General features: G+C 46.9%; 1 protein-coding gene across 4 annotated transcripts in view; it reads left to right on the top strand.

Moving 5' to 3' along the window:
- MCF2L2 (MCF.2 cell line derived transforming sequence-like 2) overlaps window positions 1–14,886 on the top strand; it is a 330,371-nt gene extending 315,485 nt beyond the window's left edge. The window contains exons 26-31 of one of the 4 annotated variants that reach the window (XM_071214651.1): window positions 521–554; window positions 2,232–2,329; window positions 10,805–10,849; window positions 14,153–14,226; window positions 14,363–14,448; window positions 14,796–14,886. In XM_071214651.1, the coding sequence (XP_071070752.1) occupies window positions 521–554; window positions 2,232–2,329; window positions 10,805–10,849; window positions 14,153–14,226; window positions 14,363–14,446 (335 nt within the window). In that variant the 3' untranslated portion in view covers window positions 14,447–14,448; window positions 14,796–14,886. Of the gene's footprint in view, window positions 1–520; window positions 555–2,231; window positions 2,330–10,804; window positions 10,850–12,774; window positions 13,330–14,152; window positions 14,250–14,362; window positions 14,449–14,795 lie in introns of those variants that run through there. The other 3 variants (XM_058295404.2, XM_004464613.4, XM_004464612.4) reach the window with 3 other exon arrangements.
- Window positions 14,887–19,381: the final 4,495 nt, after the last annotated feature.

The following is a 19,381-nucleotide window of genomic DNA, read 5'->3' as shown; positions in this document are numbered from 1 at the left end:
AGACCTCAGCTATCAGGCTGGACATCGGCTTTTATGCCGCTGGAGGCAACGGGGAGCCGCTGGAGATCGGTCCCACAGCATGTGTTTCTGTTATAGCAAGGGAAACACCTGAATAAAGAATGTGATCATCGTCCCAGGCGCATGTGAGTTTTCCCCCACCAAGTTATAGAGTTTGGGCTCAAGTGGGGAGAAAATTGAGCAATTCATGGGCACACTGTTAACCCTTACTTCAGTATTAACAGAGCTAGCTGGGCAAAACTTGGATGGATTCAGGAGCAAGGCATGCTGGGAGCTCGGCAGGATGGGCCGGTGAAGTGAGAGAGGATTCTGGGACCAAGGGAGCCAGGGATGCAAAACCTTTTTCTGAATTCCTAGGAAAATAAGACCAAGCAATATATATACACTTCTATATACTTTTATAATATTCTCCCTGTGTTATATGAATGTATAAGATCAATATATATAAAATCAATTCATATAGGCTTAAACTTGACAGTGCTGATGTTGTTTTTAATTTCAGGCCAAGGGACTCTACAGTTTGAAGCAAGCACTAGGTGAGTACAGATACTTTTTTTATTTTTATAACAAAATGATGAAAATTTATTTTCACTCAAAAGAAATAAAATTCCAACTCTGAAAGCACTGATATACAATCTCATTCTTTTTTTTTAACAGTTTTCGACATTTTTTTATTTTTTTTTCTTTTTTAAAAATTTTTTAAAATTAAAGTTAATAGATCACAAGGAATACAGATACTTTTAAAAGAAGCATCAAACCTTGCAGAGAGTTCACATTGATTCTATATGATTACTTTTATTTATTTATTTTTAACACTTAGCTTATGACAAGAGATTTCCAATTTTTAGGAAATACCAGTTCCCCATCCCCACTGCCAGCCTCAGGTATCTTTCCTTGTCCTGGCCTGCTCCATTGCCAGTTGAGATCATACCTGCCATTGTGAAACCTCCCTAAATGGCCCTTCTGGTTTCTGGCTGTTTCCTTGAGCTTTCGTATGAGAACCCCCACTTCTAGGCCTGTTTCCCCTTCCCCTCCCTGGGCTGCCCTGCCTCCTGTTTTGCTGACCCGCCTACCCTCTTGTTTTAGCCCTTCTAGCTTCCCTCACCCCTCCCCAGGCTGTTCTGTCACAGAGCTGCCTCCCTTCTTTCCTCCTTATCTGGGAGGAAGATCACTCACACTTCTATCGGGGTTAAGTCCTCGCTTGGGATAAGGTGTTCCTTATCCTATCTAGTCCTGCCTACTTATAAACTTTTCCCATCTAGAATTCCTCTCTGTCTCCAAGGCACTCAGGAGGTACCCAATGAATGCTGTTGAATAAATGTGCAGATTGTGACCCAGCTCAGGTACAGGAGCCTGCTTAGTTTTGGGGGGCCTCTTTTGGCCTGATCCCAATGAAGCTACCCAAGGCCCTAAGCCAAAGAGATGATGGAGATGGGAAGGAGTGAGGACTGTCTGGTAGACTGCTGAGTCTCCTCCTCTCTGCATCTCGCTCTTAGAGAGTATCTCTACAACAGTGCTCAACATGCTAATCATAATTTTTTGATGTTCAAGTGTTTCTCTCTATTAGACTCTAAATTTCTCTCGGGCTTGGAGGCTGTCTTATTCATTTTAGCTGCCCTCAGGCTTAATCTAGTGTCTGGTGCTTGTTTAGAAACTCAGTAAACGTGCAGCAAATAAGCAAAAGGAGCTCCTTGAACAATCAGGCCAGCCTAGCAAAGTACTCTACTAGCAAAGCAAGGAGTGCTGAGCTTTAGCTCAGGGCACATCGAATTCATCTTTGGACCTCCAGTGCCTGCCCAGCAGTGTTTATTCATTAGACTAAACTTACCCAGAGTGACTGTAATAGTTGGAATTCCAGGCTAGAAAAGATGGAAGAAAAGAGCTACAGTGAGCCAGAGAAACAGTTTTTGAGATGTGAGAAGATGAAAGGGGATTTCTCCTCATCTCTTGCGTTTGAAGATTTGCAGCCAGTTGGATGTTAACTCTATAATCCAGCACGTGGCTGCTCTTCCACTTTTCCCTGTTGAATTCCTCTGGCTTCACAGAGCCTGGGGCAGGTCTAAGACTAAAGCTGGGGGAGGAGGGTAAAGCTGGTCCTTGAGGCTTTATTCCAGGGATAACCTGGTATAAGCCAGCACTGTCCCACCTGACACAGGGAAGAGTGCAAGTGCCACTTTTTCCAATGATTCAGTGTTTGTGTGTATTTTCTAAAGCAAAAGCAATGGAGTGGAATTTGAACCTTGGTTTGAAAATATGAAGAGAGATGCTAGCAGCAAGGAGGACCCAGTGTCTGGGACCCATGGAATTAAAGGTAGGTTCCCAAGGGAGACGGGGTCACAGAAGCAGTGGAGCAGTACCCGCTGCCTAGAGGCTGAGGAAGAGAATGCCTAAGTCCTAGTAGCCCTTCCTTAATCATGCCAGGGAGAACAAGAAAACATTTACTACCATCTATTTGGTGTAAAATCCATTTCCTGCTCTGAGTTGTGTAGATCTCATTAGGCTAGAATGCAAATGAAGGAGCTCCCTCTGTGAAAGAGCCACCTTCTTTAGGAAATGGTTGTAGGGGTGAGAGCATTGGAATAAGGACACTGCATGGTGGCATTTTATTCCTTGTTCTGTCCAGTGCTTTCCATGAGAAGGTTAGAAGCTCTTGATACAGGCGCTTCACCACAAGACTTCAGCTCTAACCTCTTTCTGCCTCAGTTTTCCTAGAGTCAGAATCTCCAGACTGGGGTAAAAAAGTGGAGGCATTTTTGTATTTTATAGTTTAATAACATAAAAGTAGATTATGTGTTCATGTGGCTTTGAATATTTTTGTTGTCTTCTCTTGCTTTGACTATTTAAAGATTATCTTTTCCAAAAGACTGTTTACTTTACCCTATTATCACTGTCCATAAAAAAAGCCCTGGAAATTTTGTATTTGAAATTTTAGTTTTAGGCTATTAGGCAATTAATTTGGTGGAACACTGAGTATCTCTTCAGTTTGAGTTCAAAATGCATTGTGCACCACAGTGAGAAAACAACAACAGCAAAAAAAAGAAATTTTTAAAAATGCATTGTGCACCTGTAAAGCTCAAAAAGTTGTTGGACGCATACACACACGGACCTTCACACCCCAGGGCAAAGCTACCTAATGAAAGTTTCTTCCTCGGGCTTCAGGATAGATTCTTGGATGCTAATAAGCACGGAATGGCAAGTTAAACTGGAAGAGGGTCACATAATCTTAAAAATTGGATGTTCAGTCTTGGTCAGCAAATATTAATAGCAATGCCATTTAATAAGGCAGTGAGTCTCAATTACGGAGTATGTGTACCTTATAAAATTTTATATTTGGAAAATGAGAAATGACCTATTTTCTTCCTCGTACCAGAAAAAGTAAGACGAGACAATCTCGGCTGGTGAGGGTTCACAGAATATAGTCCCTGAATATTGTTTTTCATGCTCATAAGGCTCATCCCACTATAGGGTGTAGCACAATCTCTGGAGGGCATGAGATTTTTATGTTTTGTTTGCCTGTAGAGACCTTGGATTGACTTGTAAAAACAAACAAACAAACAAAAAGCCCCACAAAGTAAAAAAGATAAACAGGTGATTGAAAGGTAAAACCATGTTTTCATCTCTGATTTACTGTGGTAATTTGATTGTCACATCCCAGCTTCCCTTTAGAGGGCAAATGTCTCACGTCGAGAAGGAGCTCCCTCTTTGGAAGAGCTGTCCTTTTTAGGAAAGGCTCCCAGATAGAAGACACCTCTTGTATTCAGCTGGGGCCCTTCAGATAAGTAAAAATGTATTGACTTCCACAATGACTCTTAAGATTATTAGTGACTATTAGAAAACTGAGCCTATCAAACTTAGTCAAGTCATAATGTACATCTCGTTCTTTAGGTATTTAACTTTGTTTCATATGCCAAGAATCTCTTAAAGAGACTTTTAAAAGACCCTTTGCTTAAGTACAGAAGCGTCAACATTGGCACAATCTACAAATTTGCTTGTCACTAGCAGTTATGGGCAAATCAATAGTTTTATAACTCCTCCTTTATCCAAAACATAATGTTGTGGGTTGTCCAGATGCCTTTTTTTCCCCTTCTGTTTCTAACCTGCTAATTCAAGGTCACCCATCCCAAAAGGCATGGAATGAGCAGAAGAAGGGATGATATTTAGTTAGCCTGGGCTTGGTTGCAGATTGTGTCCATCTATCTGTGCATATACACATACACACACATACTTCATGCTAAGGATGCAGGCTGGTTTCAGGAAATACAAAGATAATAGAATGACTAAAATAGTGATGTAAGCTTTGGCAACTTTTTGACTTGTTAGGCTCACAAAACCGGTCAGCTCTTGAGAAGGTTGGCACTGAACCTTGTTAGACAAGGTGATGAGTAATTCATTCATCTATCTTAGTCTGGTCCATAGTATTGCAATGGCTGGGCTTTCCTGCAAACACCTCAAAAAAACTCAGAGTTGTGTTGTGACACATAGTATAGTACAGGCTGTGGACACCTTGCCCAGATCCTGTACATCAGGCTGGCGCACCCATTCTCCAAGTGCTATGAGGTTAGCTGCTAACGGCGCGCAGTTGTGCCCTTCTGAGAAGTATCCTCACGGGCCACAGCTGTCTGGCTAGGAAATGCTCGTGAAGGCTCTGCGCTGCCCCAGGGGCAGTACACAGAACTGGCTGGTTACACCCTTCTGTCTCAGAGTGAGACAACCATGATGCCGTCCATGCTTCAGAGTTTTCCAGGGAATCAAGCCGATGCTAGACTTCGGCTGAAGCCACATCTGTGCCTGGCTTCTTCCCTGCCTATTTTCTGCCCTCACTGTCTTACAGATTTCCTCTGAAAACTCTCTCTCAATAAATTGCATGCACAAACTGCTCTTAGGGAACTTGACCTAAGACAGTACCAGGAGAGGTCCTAGAAAGGATGGGATTCTAGTTTTGGGTGACTTTGCTGGCAAGTTGGCAATGAAGGCCCCGTCACTGGTCGTAGGTGGATTATTGATTGTCCTGCTCACCTGCTGCAGCAGGTCAGTGCTAGGCAGGGATGCACTGGGTGGTGCAATGTCTCTAGCATTTGAGAGGTTGGGGTCAAATATTAATGATCAGGATCATTGATATGTTGAAGAAAACAGCAGACTCGGCTCTATTAAGCACAGTGGGAGAGTCAGAATGTTTGCTGATGTTTAGTCCCTCATCCCTTAGAGCAGAGTAGAGCCGGAGCTGAAGTTCAGATGGCAAAACTGAGAGAAGGATGAATTCTCAGCCAAGGCAAGTCTCACGTAACTTAAAGCTACAGCAGCTGTCTGGTCATTTTGGGCTCCTAGAGCTCCTAGGCAAAGTCAGACCCTGATAGGAAAGATGTAGGACCATGAAAAATGGGAAGAGCATATCTGGATATGTGCCTCTGAACTCCTTATTGGAAGCTAGAATCCCACATCCCACCTCCTTGCCCAAAGACTATGCAAAAACCTCAGCTGAAGCACACACGACAGTGTGGCAGTGTTGGCCCTTCTCAGGGTATGTCCCCCCCTCTCCTCCTGATCTCCACCAGGATAACGATAGGATAAAAATAAAGCATGACTTGATTGGGAAAGAAGTATATGGACCTATGGGCATGAGTGCAAAACGTGAGGATCTTGATACTGTGCTTTAATGCACCAGAGAGCATCCATTGTAGGAGAGGTACCAAAAAAACAAGTGGACTGGATGACTTGGCCAGTAGGTGTCAACCAGCTTCTCCCTTGGCCACCCCAGTGCCTACATAATGGTCTCACAAATGGCGATGTCTTAGCAGCAACAGAACCAATGCTGAGCCCCAACTTGGTACTATCCCTTGAGGAGACCATAAAGCCACTTGGTGGCAAAGTGATTTCATCAGATCCCTTCCAGCCTTCAAAAGATGGCAGTTCACCTTGACTCAGATTGACCTTGCTTACTTTTTCTGCCTACTGTGTCTCAGCGAGCATCACTATCCAGGAACTCACACAGTGTCTGATCAACCATATAGCATTGCTTTGGATCAAGGGACTCCTGTATAGTGAAGGAGGAACAGCCTTGTACATATGGATCCCATTGTCCTACCACATATCTCCCCATTCAGAAACTGCTAGCCTGAAAGAACAGTGGGACAACCTCTTTGAAAACAAGGCTGAGCAGCAATTTGGGCATGACACTCCAGGAGATGGGGTGCTAGCTTTCAGGATGTAATATATATCAGAAATATATATTATGGTATATTTTATGGTATTTTATACCAAATATGGTATGATATTTTATGGCCATTTTATGGTAGTGTCCCTAGTAGGTAGACTATATGAATCTGGAAGCCAAGCAGTGAGAGGACTTGTGATCTTGCCCTTTTCCCCTTCCAGTGACCCACATGGGGGATTGGTGCTCCCCGTCCCTACAACTTTAGGTTCAGTGGATCTCAAGGGTTGACTCCCAAGGGGGACATTTCCACCAGGGGACTCTGTAAGAGTCCTACTTCACTTAAACCCATGCCTGCCACCTGGTCACTTTGGGTTCCTCAAATCAGCGAGCCAGTATACAAAGAAAGGAGATTCCATTCTGGAAGAAGCAACTGATCCTGATCACCATGAAAAGGTGGGGCTGCTACTTAACAGAGACAGAGAGTAACATGTTGGGTCTCAGGTAATCCACTGGGGCATCTCTCAGTCCTGCCATATCCTCTTGTAACTGTAAATGGGAAGGAAAAGAACTGTGGCTTGATCAGAGTCTGGGACACCCATGAGGCATGCCCCCAGCGCAAGTACCAGACGAGGGGGAGGGAGATCTAGGATGGGCGAGAAGGAGATGATGACCACAGGGAAGCCTAAGGACTGACTCACAGCAGCTCATCCCACTAACCCTTCTCTTGTAAGTGTCCCCAGAAATAGGGATCAACCAAGATCCAAAGAAATGAACAACAAATGCAGGAAGCCTGTGGATCAAAGTAAAGCAAAGGCCAGACTGTAGTAGATGCAACTGGCGCCCTGTCCAGATCCCCGCTAGAGCACGTCCTTCCTCCAGCAGCTCCGAGTGCTCGCCGCTGGCAGCGCGTCATTGGGTTCTTCTCCTGTGAATCTCCTTGGCTGATTATGAGTTATCTGTTCCAGAAATACCTGTTACAATCACCCCCACCCCCACAGCTTGGAGGTGGTCTGCCTCTAGTGCCTGACTGATACAGGAATATCACTGATAGCAAGATGGGATTTGTAGGACCAGGCTACTCCAGAGCGCTCTGTGGGATAAGGGTGGCACTAATCTTCATCTGAACCTACATTCTCACTTAATTTCTTCTGTGCCGTTTCCTGTGCTCTCAGAGTTTTAGGTTTCACTTGAAATACTCCCTTGGTATATCATTTGCCCAGGAATCTCCACTCCAGTCTCCACCTCTAGGAACTAGACATAAGACAGGTGGCAACAAAACGGTGAGGTCAGGGCAGGGTTCAAGAGCAGCGCCAAGACAAGCTCTTTAGGGCCTTAGGTGAGAGAAGAGGGAAAGTGGGAATTTTCTAAGAACTCAAGCAATTTCGTGTGGGATGGTCACAGAACAAATGGGCACACTCTTTCTGATGCTATTGATTGAACAGCCTTTCTGGCAGCTGACGGTAAAAATAAAGGAGTTAGTTAATATTTTCCTAGCTTAGATTGTGCTGAAAATTTTTAATTTGTAATTCAGCTTTGTCCTTGATTCGCAAAGCCCTGCAGGTGTGACAGACACATAAAATGAGAATAACCCATCCAGCTTCTTCCGAGGCAGCATAGAAAGAGTCTGTCTGTAAAGCCTGTAGAGCCACAGGTCCCTTTCTGCGGTTCTCATCTCTGGCCCCTCTGGTCTTCGAGTGTTCCTGCTCTAATGCCTGGGACGGAAGGATTTAGTGTACTATGTAAGGGTTGTTTATTTGCTGATCTTTGTGGGATTTCCTTTTAAGTCTAGATAAACCTATTATTCTTATTATTTTCAATATTTCATTGTTGTTCATGATCATCCCATGTACTGCCATATTAAGATAAAGAAAAGTTCTAGCACACAGTATTCTGGTGAGAGAGCGGGTAATTTTAGAGACTGAACAGTTAATTTTAACTATTTTTGCTTCCTTTTCTGACTATAAAAGGAATGCATGCATTGATTGTCAAAAAGTTAGAAAATACCGAAAAGTACAAATAAGAAAAATGCAAATCAGATATAATCACTGTTAATATTTTCTCCCAGACTTTTTGTCTAGGGAAATGACATTTTTAAAGATTTATTTTATTTATTTCTCTCCCCTCCCCCTCCATTGTCTGCTCTCTCTGTCCATTCACTGTGTGTTCTTCTGCGTCCACTTCCATTATCAGGCGGCACCAGGAAACTGCATCTCTTTTGTTGCGTCATCTTGCTGCATCAACTCTCCATGTGTGCAGCGCCATTCCTGGGCGGGCTGCACTTTTCTCACGCAGGGCGGCTCTCCTTTGCAGGGTGCACTCCTTGCGCATGGGGCACCCTATGCGGGGATGCCCCTGCGTGGCACGGCACTCCTTGTGCGCAACAGCAGCACTGCATGTGGGCCAGCTCCACACGGGTCAGGAGGCCCTGGGGAACAAACCCTGGGCCCTCCCTATGGTAGGCGGACGCTCTATCAGTTGAGCCATACCCGCTTCCCTAGGGAAATGACATTTTTAAACAAAATTGCAACCACACTATGCTTACAGTTTGGGGGCTTAATATTTTAATCTTATTTTAAAATTCCCATTAAATCTCTGATAAAATGGGCAAGTCTTTGACTAAATCCAACTAGACACATCAGTTCGTGCTTCTCCCCAACCACCTGCCTTTGGGTCTTTTCCAACCCAGAACACATGAGGGCAGCTGGTTGCTGAGCTAAGAGGCTGTGAGGCTGCCCAGTTGTGAAGTTTCTTTTCCCTCAGCTTCCAGCAGCTCTGAGAGTCTAAGACAGCAAGTTGAAACTGCTCTATGAACTGGTGGGGATGTTGACAACAGAAAATACACCAAAAAATGAACCCTGAAAATGAATGGAACCCAAAAGCAATTAATTGAATGCTAAGGAATGATTTGAGTCGTGTTATCCAAAGACAGGTTTGCAAAGGAAATGTACACTTCAGGTATAGACTAGCCTAGATGCACGAGTTTACACTCTGGACCACCAAGCAAAAGATTCTAATCCAGCCTAGTACGTCTGGAAACATCCTGGAGACTCCCCCCCCTTGTCTTGAGTCTGGAGGGCTGCTGGGATGGGTTAGCCAGAAAGTGACCCTGTGTAAAAAGTCAGAAAAACTGGGGGCGAGAAAAAAAAAAAAGTGACCCTGTGGCTTAACTCCTGCAAGGCAGGGTGAAAATTATGTGTTTTTACTTTAGTTCACATGATAGAAATGGTGCTTTAAAAAGTTGTGCACAACTTTAAGGAAGAGAGAAAAATCTAATTTGAAGGAAAAGATATAGTTTGTCCATTTAAAAATTTATGGATGACAATGGAACACAGATGCTGAGAGGAAGCTTCTGAAGGCAGAAGTTGAAAGCAATGAGGCACAGAGGAGAGGGGAGGGATTAGACACTGCCATATACCTGATCACCCAAAGCTGCAACTTGGGGAGAAAGCATCTCCTGATGATGCCTTCATTTGGACACTCAACTGTAAGCTTATAAATTAATAAATCCTCATTGTCAAAGTTAAAAAAAAAAAAACAAATTTTAAAGGGTGATTTGCTGCCTCTGAACTAGGTGGGGGAAGCTATAGTGGTCCTGTTGCGCCATCTAGTGGAAATAATGAGAAATGACAAATTTAGAGTAAAATCATTGCTTTTGACATGAGTTTTGTTTCTCCAGTCTGCAATTTACCAAAACTGTGTGTTCTGATTTGTATAATTGAAATTCACTAATAGGGTCACATGTTAATAAATTTTCTCCAGTTTGTTAGTGCAGAATAACAACTAAGAATTCCAAACACTAAATGCCACGATTAAATTCCCTAAACCAACTTGGATTTATGGTATATGAGCTATAAAAATCACTTGTTGGGAAGCAGATGTGGCTCAAGCAATTGGGCTCCCATCTACCATATAGGAGGTCCAGGGTTCGATACCAAGGGCCTCCTGGTGACGGCAAGTGGGCCTGTGTGGCAAGCTGGCCCATGCGGAGTGCTGGCCTGCACAGAGTGCTGCCCTATGCAGAGAGCTGGCGCAGCACGATGACACAACAGAAAGAGACACAGAGGAGAGTTAATAACAGACACAGCAGACCAGGGAGCTGAGGTGGCGCAAGACAATGATTGCCTCTCTCCCACTCTGGAAGGTCCCAGGATCGGTTCCCAGAGCCACCTACCGTGAATACAAGCAGACACAGAAGAACACACAGCAAATGGACATAGAGAGCAGACAATGAGGGGGGGGGGGGGCGGGAATGAATAAAATCTTTAAAAAAAGAATCACTTGCTGAGAAGAAAGAATCTACCCCTCACAGGTGTGAATTCTCATGGCTTGCCTTTCCCATTCATCTTGTCCTTCTCTATCAACACTCTGCATGTCTATTCTGGCCGATGGACTGGGAGTGCCCCAGAGACCCAGGGTTATATCTTCCTAAACCACAGCTGGACATGAGCCCAGACCAGAGTTGTTCTGCCCATTTTTCAATAATACAACTAGTACTTAAAATTTTGCTGTAATCAAGTTGAATATTTGGTTTATGCTTTGTTTGGTTTTTCTGGGTGTATGTGTATGTATGTGTGTGCACGTGCTCTGTTTCTTTTTAAAGCCATTCATTAACCTTACATCTGTTTCCTCAATCAGGTGTTTCTGAGGCTGAAGATAATGGCAGTCAAATCCTTCCCACATGTGAGTAAATAATAGCACATCTGCAATGACCTCTCTTGAGCACTGTAGTTATTATTAATAATAATCATAATAGGTGTTATATATTGGATTCCTATAATGTGCCAGGCACTTATGAAGGTTTTTCCGAAAACTCACACCAACACAGCAAAATAGATATTATAATCCCGATTTTAGAGATGAGGAAACAGATGCTCAGAGAAGTTAAGTGACTTGCCCAAGATTACCAAGATTGCCCAAGACTGGCAACATCAGAATTGCATTCAAGTTTGACTGAGTCCAAATCCCCGACTCCTACCACCGAACGGGCCTCTTGTTTATTCACTCACATGCCTGCTACCTGCCAGACACCGAGCAGATTTGGGAGTCCACTAGGTGCTGCCTCCTTAATACCAAAGGTAGCACAGACCCTGTGGCTGGTAAATCCAAAAAGAAGGAATTAAATATGGAAATGACTTAAGATGAAGCAAAAGGCAGTTCCGGGAGCTGAGCCTCGAGGGCTGCCTGAGGGGAGGAAGCATTGTGCAGGAGTCAGAGACCCCGGTCCTCCCCTGACTCAGCTCCTTCTCCGCCTTGGGGCCAGGAGAGCGTCCCCACTGTGCCCAGAGCTGGGCACATAGTGCCTGCTGGCCAGCTGACCTGGCGAGCTGAGCGGCGCTGCCCTCCCTGGAGAACAGGCTGCGTTGACTGAGGGCTGTTCTCTAAGGTTTGGCAGGCCTAAGATTTCTGGATTGCTTCCAGGAGCTTCGGGGCATACAGGACAAACAAGGTACTGTTGCGGCTAGGGAAAGCCCCCAGGGCGGCTGCACTTGGTCTTAGAGGAGACTCTCCCATGAACGGCCTCCTCACGAGGCAATCGACGGTGGGTGAACTCCCACCTCCCACCCAGGCTCCACCCTTGTCCTTTGTCTCCGGTCATCTCCCCCTTCATCCTCCCCTGTGTCCTTCCACCTCCCTTGCTCTTCCTCTCTTGTCCTTCCTCTTCTGTGTTTTTCAAACTGCAAGCTACAGGCCGTTAGTGGGTCATAAGATCAACTTGGAGGGCTGAGGCCAGCATTTTAAAAGAACAGAATGGAACCGAATGGGATAGGAGATAAGGGAACTTCGCATATTACGAGCATAAATGTTCCATAAAGCTTTTGTCTTGATTTTATAAATGTGTTTACACGTGTTCACTGTGTCGGGATGTACAATTTTCATCTCTCTGTGGGTTGTAGTCTAAGGAGTTTGGAGAACCCTGCACTGGACTAAATAGTGGCCCTGGGGGTGCGCAGGTGTCACCCCTCCTGGAGCACCACAGCTGAGGAGGCCAACCTGCCTGCTGTGTGACTCTCCAAGGTGGACCCTTTGTCTTTCTCTTCTTTGTCGGAGGCCACGCTAAGAGACCACGAGAAGGGAGGCGGAATCAGGGTTGTGGCAGAGCTCGAAGGCTTGTTCCTCTTTCCAAGCTCAGGCAAATCCTTACCTGGTAGCAGAGATTGTTCTAGAGGACACCTAGAACAATTCCATCAACCCTCACCAGCTATTGAGAGGTCCCCCTGTGCTCAGCCATGGCTGGCGCTGAAGCCCACCCCACCCCGTGCTTCTCTGCAGGGCCCGCAGGAGGGAAGGGAGAGCAGCACCAGCACCCAGCAGTCGTTCACCCCGAGGCGCCTTGTACGTTCCGAGAGCCTGGAACTTGGTCAGGCCTTGCAGGTCCCGCCTTGCCCCAGCCCTGCCCCCGCAGGCTGCGGGGTGCTGTGGCTAAGGGGGGCCTCGCAGCCCCGTCCGGCACCCCCTGGCTCCCAGCCGTGCCTCCGTGGTCTCCGGCAGCCCCGGCTCTTTTAGGGTTCGGGGAGCCTGGACGGCCCTTCCTGTTGGCAGAGTAGAGGCTCTCTCCACTGCTACCTTACAGGCCTGTCACCTACGCCCATTCTCTGTCCTCACAGCTTGTTCCTGGCATAAAGGGGACCCCAGGACTGGATGACAGACCTAAGGAGGATTCTCTGGGTTTCCTGCAGGTGCTCCTGAGGTCACATCTGGGGAGAGCAAGCAGGGGAGCACATTCCTGAGCTGATTCTCAGCTATCCTCTACCCCTCACCCCATGTCATGCCCTGGGACCCGGATTTGCTTCCATCCGCGGGGACTGCTGCACTGGAAACCCTCTGGCCTCAGGCAGGATTTCCAGAAGATTTCCCAGAAGGGGCTGCCTGGCTTGCCCCCATCTTGCTCCCGCGGGTCCCCCTGGCCTGCTCTCGGGCTGGAGCCCTGGGCCCCAGAACAGCTTGTGGGGAGGCCTCTGGGCAGCAGGGCCAGGACTCAGATGACTCTGATGTTAACTAAAAAGCTAAATATCTCAAAATTCTGAAAACAAAAAAATTCAGAAAATACAAAACTCAAAACTTAAATGAAATGATTAAAAATTAAATAACTCAAATAAATATGAAAACAAACAACTCAATCTAAAATAATTAAAAATAATGATGAGCATGTCACTCTAAAATTAACTTTTTTTCATTTTTTAATATTTTTTTTTTTTGGTAAAGATACATAGATCACACAAAATAAAATTAACTCTAAAACTTAAATAACTAAAAAGAAAATGCCAAGCTCAAGCAACACCCACCCCTGCACAGGGCTCCATCCCTTGCTCTTGACTTCCTGCCCAGCGTCCAGGCCCCAGCCGCCTCCCTCTGAATTCTCACCAACAGAAACCTCCCCTCAGTCAGGTCCTTGTGGGATCCCTTACGCAGCTGACCCACTGCTGGGTGCTGCCTGGTGGCTCTTTATGCACACGGCTTGTCTCCCTTCCTGATCTGTGACCGCGTGAGGATCGATTCCCGTCTTTCCTGAGTGTGGCGGTAAAGGCCGGAAAGCTGCAGAACCCAGCTGCGGTGCCCACAGGCCCGGGGAGCTTGGCCAAGGGATTCGCCCTCTATTAACTCGGTTTCCTCATCTGTAACACAGGGCTAAGACCCTGACGGGGGTACCGGTGAGGCTTCCAGTTTGACAAATGCCTAATGTCACACCAGGCACAAAGTAGTCACTCAGTGTTGGCTAACTGATTGGCCAATTGATTCACTGGAGAAAGAGGGGTGGGATGTACCTGCTTGTTTCTCTGATTTTCCCATCTGGGAGAGCAGTGGTATTTGGTGCAGGCTGCCAAGGAGACAGGGAGTGCTCAGTAACTAGGGGGATGGGAATGAGGGAGAAGGAAGGAACAAAGAGGGAAGGCAGGAAGTTTCCACACACAGAAGCGCAGACAATGACCGTTTCCTTGGAGGGACAAGGAGGCTACTGAACACTGCGTGGACGTTTCTTCTCAGCCACAGTTTCAGCATTTCAGAGCTGGAAAAGAGAACCTGGAGCTCACGGACGCATCCATCCCCTCGTGGCCCAGGTGAAGCAGGAGGCCCTGGGAGGGTAAGAGCTAGAGATGAGGACAGGCCCTGCCTGGCGCCCGCAGCCTGCCGCTGGCAGTGGGGACCAGTCCGCCACCCCACAGCCGCCCAAGCTCTTCCCTTTCCTTCCCCAAGGCCTCTCCAGCACAGCATCTAACTCCACGGAAGCCTTTGAGGATAGCGAAGGTGCAGAAGTGGAAAAGGAGAGCAGCGCTCTGAGGGTAATTTATTTCCTTATTTCTCTCATATTCTCTCCGTTCCTCCTCATAAGCGCCACCTGCTTCCTCTTCCTCTCCCGCATTCCCTCTTTCCCCCTCTTTCCTGGTTCTCACATCAGGGACCCTCCTAATCCAGGAAGCGGAGGGTCTTCACATGGATTAGACCCCCACCAGCCCCCCGTCGCGCATTTCCTTAGCACTGCCTGGTTGCTGGTCACCGTTAGGGGCTCCTGCTGGCGACGCGGCGTGGGCAGAGCTGACCCCCACCCCCAGGGAACCCCGCGGGGGCCGCGCGGACCTGCCACCCCGCCGCGTGGCTCTGAGGGTGCGCCCTTGTCCCTCCCTCCCAGGCCTCGGGACTTTTCCAGTGGGACCAGAGTTATGGAGCCTGTGCCTCCCAGGCGGTCGTCCTGGAGACGGGGAGAAAGCACCCAGGGAGAGCAAGAAGGCGGCGCGGAGGGGGGCAGGTGAGAATGACAGAGGAAAGAAACGAGGCGAATCCGTTTCCACTGTCCCTCTGACCTTCTTCTTGGAATTTCAGGGCAGCCGAGAAGAGCGAGGAGCGCCGCGGGGCGCCCGGGGGCGCGCTGGCCGCTGCAGGGGAGCCGCAGGCCAAAGCCGCGGCGGGCGAGGGCCCGCCCCAGGACCCCCGCCGCCGACCACTGACGCTCGCCCCCCGCGAGCCCCCTGCGCCGCCGGGGCGCTCGGCCGTAGGCTCGGCGGAGCCGCCCCGGGGCCGCCTGCGCTCCGGGCAGAGGCTGCGCTGGGCGCGGGGGCCGCCGCCACCCGAGAGCCGCGAGCGGCCAAGGGCCGGGGCCCGCGGAGGGGCCGCCCCGGAGAGACCAAAGGGCGCCCTGGGGCTGCGCGCCCCCGCCGCGGAGCCCCTCCTCCCCGGGGGAGCCTGGGGGCTGCTCGGAAGGCCGAGGTGAGAGCGCAGCGGCCGGCGCGGCACACGCCCGCGGAGCCCCTCCTCCCGGGGGAGCCTGGGGGCTGCTCGGAAGGCCGAGGTGAGAGCGCAGCGGCCGGCGCGGCACACGCCCGCGGAGCCCCCTCCTCCCGGGGGAGCCTGGGGGCTGCTCGGAAGGCCGAGGTGAGAGCGCAGCGGCCGGCGCGCACAAGCCCGCGGAGCCCCCCTCCTCCCGGGGGAGCCTGGGGGCTGCTCGGAAGGCCGAGGTGAGAGCGCAGCGGCCGGCGCGGCACACGCCTGCAGGCTCAGCCCGCGGTTTCTCAAAGTGGGCTCTTCCACATTTCCAGCCTGATAATTCTTTGCGGAGAAGGGCTGCCCCATGCATTGTAGGATGGTTAGCCGCACCCCTGGCCTCGACCTGCCGGACGCCCACAGCACCCCCCCGCCAAGTTCCAACAGCTACAAATATTGCCGCTTTCATGAGCGGCGGGGATGAGGGGGGCAAAACAGGTTAAGATCCAGTGAGCCTTGGAGGAGCCGGAGCCCACCCAGGCCAGCAGAGGCGGCAGACTGGGAGCCCCGGGCTTTTTTACGGAATCCCCAGACACCGTTCCCGGGCTGCTTGAGTCGCTCAATTCCAGCGTTGTCTACTTTCAGACAGGGCTGGTTTCCAAGCTAACTTCTACCTGTTTTGCCTTTATATTTATTACTTTTTCAATTAGTTTTAGAGTTGTTTTTATTTACTTACTTTTATGTTTAAATTTTTAAGTTTTAAAGTTAATTCCTATTCGTTTTTTTGTTAGTTTTCTTATTTAATTTGATAGCTTTAAAGTTACTTGTGTTCACTTATTTTAATTTCAAGGTTTAGTTTTTGAACTATTCGTTTTCAGTTATTTATTTGCAGTTATTTTGTTAATTATTTTTTAATTAATTAGCTTTATACTTATTTATTTTTAATATTTATTTTTACAGTTATTAATTTATTTAAATTAATATAAATTTTATATATTAATATAAATTTTATTTATAAATTAATATAATTTCTGAGTTTATTTCCACAGTTCTACTTTTAGTTATTGGAGATTTTGAGTTATTTATTTTTACAGTTACTTATTTGACTATCGAACGCTCCTGGAAGTTTTCCAATTAATTTTAGAGTTATTTATTTTAAAGTAAAATATTTTAGTGACTTTAGGTATTTTCTTTTTAGTTATTTAAGTTTTACAGTTAGCTTTAGAGTTATTTATGTTCATCATTGATTATTTTCAGTTATTTTAGATGGGTTGTTTATTTATTTTTAGTTATTTCATTTTAATTATTTCATTTTCAGAATTATTTAGTTTTGAATTTTGTATTTTTTTGTTTTCAGAGTATTTGAGATATTTCACTTTTTAGTTACTTCCAGAGTTAGTCTCCATTATTTCTTTTCAGTCATGGCATTGCCATTTTAAACATTAGTTTCTGTTCTGAATTTTTACTTATTTTGTTTTATGACTTATTTATTTTCAAAATTATTTTGTATTAGAGTTGTTTGGTCTGCCAGGATCCAGTCACTGATGGAGATACCAAGCCAGTTATTTTAACAAAGACAATTTAATATGAAGAGTTGTTATCCAACTAATGGAGGATTTAAAAGGGAATAAAAGAAATAATGAGGTATCATGGAAATTTTAATTGCAAAAAGCAGCTACACCCCAAATAATTAGGAAACAAAGAGAAGAGGTTAAATTATCAAAACTCAGAAACATATCAACTGCCCCACAGAGCTGGGAGCCAGCCCTCTGAGGAGGGGGTGCTGTCTGACTGGTGCAGGTACCTCAGGAGCTCAGGAGGTGGCGTCCCCGGACCTGGAAGCAGAACTCTGAGGAGGGGGTACAGCCAGCAGGTGCTGTATCTCCCAAGGAGCACAATGAGGCTGGTTATGGGAGTGTGGAAAAAATGGCACACTGCTCCTACTGGAGCCACTTTCACCATCCGGGTGAAGTCCGGCTGCAGGGGGAATGCTGACAAGGCAGGCAGAAGCAAGCAGGACGGGGTGTCCACCCTCCCTCCTCCAGCCTTCAGGTTGGTTGTCCTGTTGGCAGAGCCTGCCAGGGAGCAGCTGAGGGAAGAGGCAAGTTGTGTGCGGGCTTCCAGACCCCAGAAGGGTGGGCTTGAAGCTGAGAAATAGTGGCTTATAACCAGCACACTGAGCTTTGGAGGTTTTCTGTTTTAGAATGAGTTTGGATTTATTTAGTTGGAATTGTTTTAACTTTTACTGAGCATGAGATCTGAGTCTTCAATCCCCTAGATTTGTTTCTGAATGGAGTGGGCCAACAGACAATACCTGAAGGAAATCTCTTCCATGGGACTCCATGTGAGAATTTGAGAAAACAAAAAAATAATGTGTCTAACTTTGTTCATAAAGAAATTTTGACTAAGTGTCTAAAATGGAACTGATATTCATGGCTAACATCACAAAAGGGGCTATTGCAGCCATTGTCCATGAGCGTTCTTTGAAATTTTTCAGAAAATTAAGCTATGTTGTGGGTTACCTCTCCCACCCTTTCCTAACAACAAAGCATCTTTCCTGAAACAGATTGTGTTTCAGATTTGTAAAGACGATAATAGTTACTCTTTGCACAATAAAACAAAGTTCTTCCCAATCTATAGTAAATCGTATGTTCTTCCCACATTATTTTCTAACCCACACTGTTCCAATTTGACCATAAGAACATTTGTTTATTTATGTGTCTTTTCACCTCATTTAATTTACACTTATTTCTTGAGCAGCCACATCCTAAGGAAGGTGCTGGCAGGAGAGACAAGGGAGGTATGAAGATGAGTGAGAAGCGCTCAGCCCAGTTGGGGGAGACACACGAAACAGCTCATCACAACTCACTGTGACAAGTTCTGTGGGAGCACAGAACACTGTTACCGACTCTTCCTAATATAGTCAGGGAAGAGGTGACGTCTGAGTGAGTTTGAAGAGTAAGCGTCTTCAGGTGGAGGAGAAGGGCATCCTAGGCTGAGGAATAGGCTGTGCAGAGGCACAGGGGCACAGAGGAGCTGTGCACGTTGGGAGGATGGGTTGTCAGAGGACGCTGGGTCACAGGCTTCAGAAGGCACTGACTTTAAGGGCTGATCGTGGGTCTTTAACAGCCTCCTTTGGTTCTCACAGGAAGCCTGTGAGATAGTGGGTGGAAGCCTACTCACCTTCCTTCCTGATCTTTCTCTTCTAAACAGCGTAAAGTCCCTCTGACTGGACATTTATGGAAATCTTACATAGGTTTTGCTTGTTTTTTTTGGGAGGCATCGGGAATTGAACCTGGAGCCTCTTATATGGGAGGCAGGCACTCAAACCACTGAGCTACACCTGCTCCCTTTATGTGAAATCTTTAGCACACTCCTAGTTTTATCCTCTCACCCTTATTTTCACGGGTCCGTTCACTCCTCTCACTTACCTTGGAGGTGAGTCCCTTCCTCTCCACCTTTTGATTCCTATACAGTAAACATCTAGGAAGGCAGACGGCTGAGACCAGCAGCAGTGAAGCGGCAGGTGAAGTCAGCTGCAGGGAGGCAGAGAATAAAAGGTTCGCTGTGCGCATCTGTTAGGGAGGTTTTGCAGACCAGCACAGGGCACGGGGCACAAGGTGGGCTCAGCATGGCCAGATGACCAAACAGGGATGTCTTTCCCAAAGAGGAGGACCTGCTTTAGCTGCACCCCAGTCCTGTGAACTCAACAGGTTGGGGTTTTAAAAGCATGCAGAGCCCTTTGCTGCACTAAAGCATTGGTCATGACTATCTAATCAAAAGGAAGTATAGTCCGACACATGATGGCATATTCACTGAAAAATTAACTTGGCACACTTTTGATAATACACATTCATCCATTTGGGTACATACACAAGTACATCAAAAAGCAGACTTCTCTTTCTGCTTGTCTTACCAACCAAATATATACATTTCCTTATACAGGTGTATAAGATCTACTAGTGGACCCATGTCTTAGCTGAATGGAAGAATCTTCAGGGCTCTATTAGTCTCAGA

Source organism: Dasypus novemcinctus, chromosome 4, assembly GCF_030445035.2.
Source record: "Dasypus novemcinctus isolate mDasNov1 chromosome 4, mDasNov1.1.hap2, whole genome shotgun sequence".
Taxonomy (NCBI): Eukaryota; Metazoa; Chordata; class Mammalia; order Cingulata; family Dasypodidae; genus Dasypus; species Dasypus novemcinctus.
This window is presented reverse-complemented; position numbering and strand designations above follow the sequence as displayed.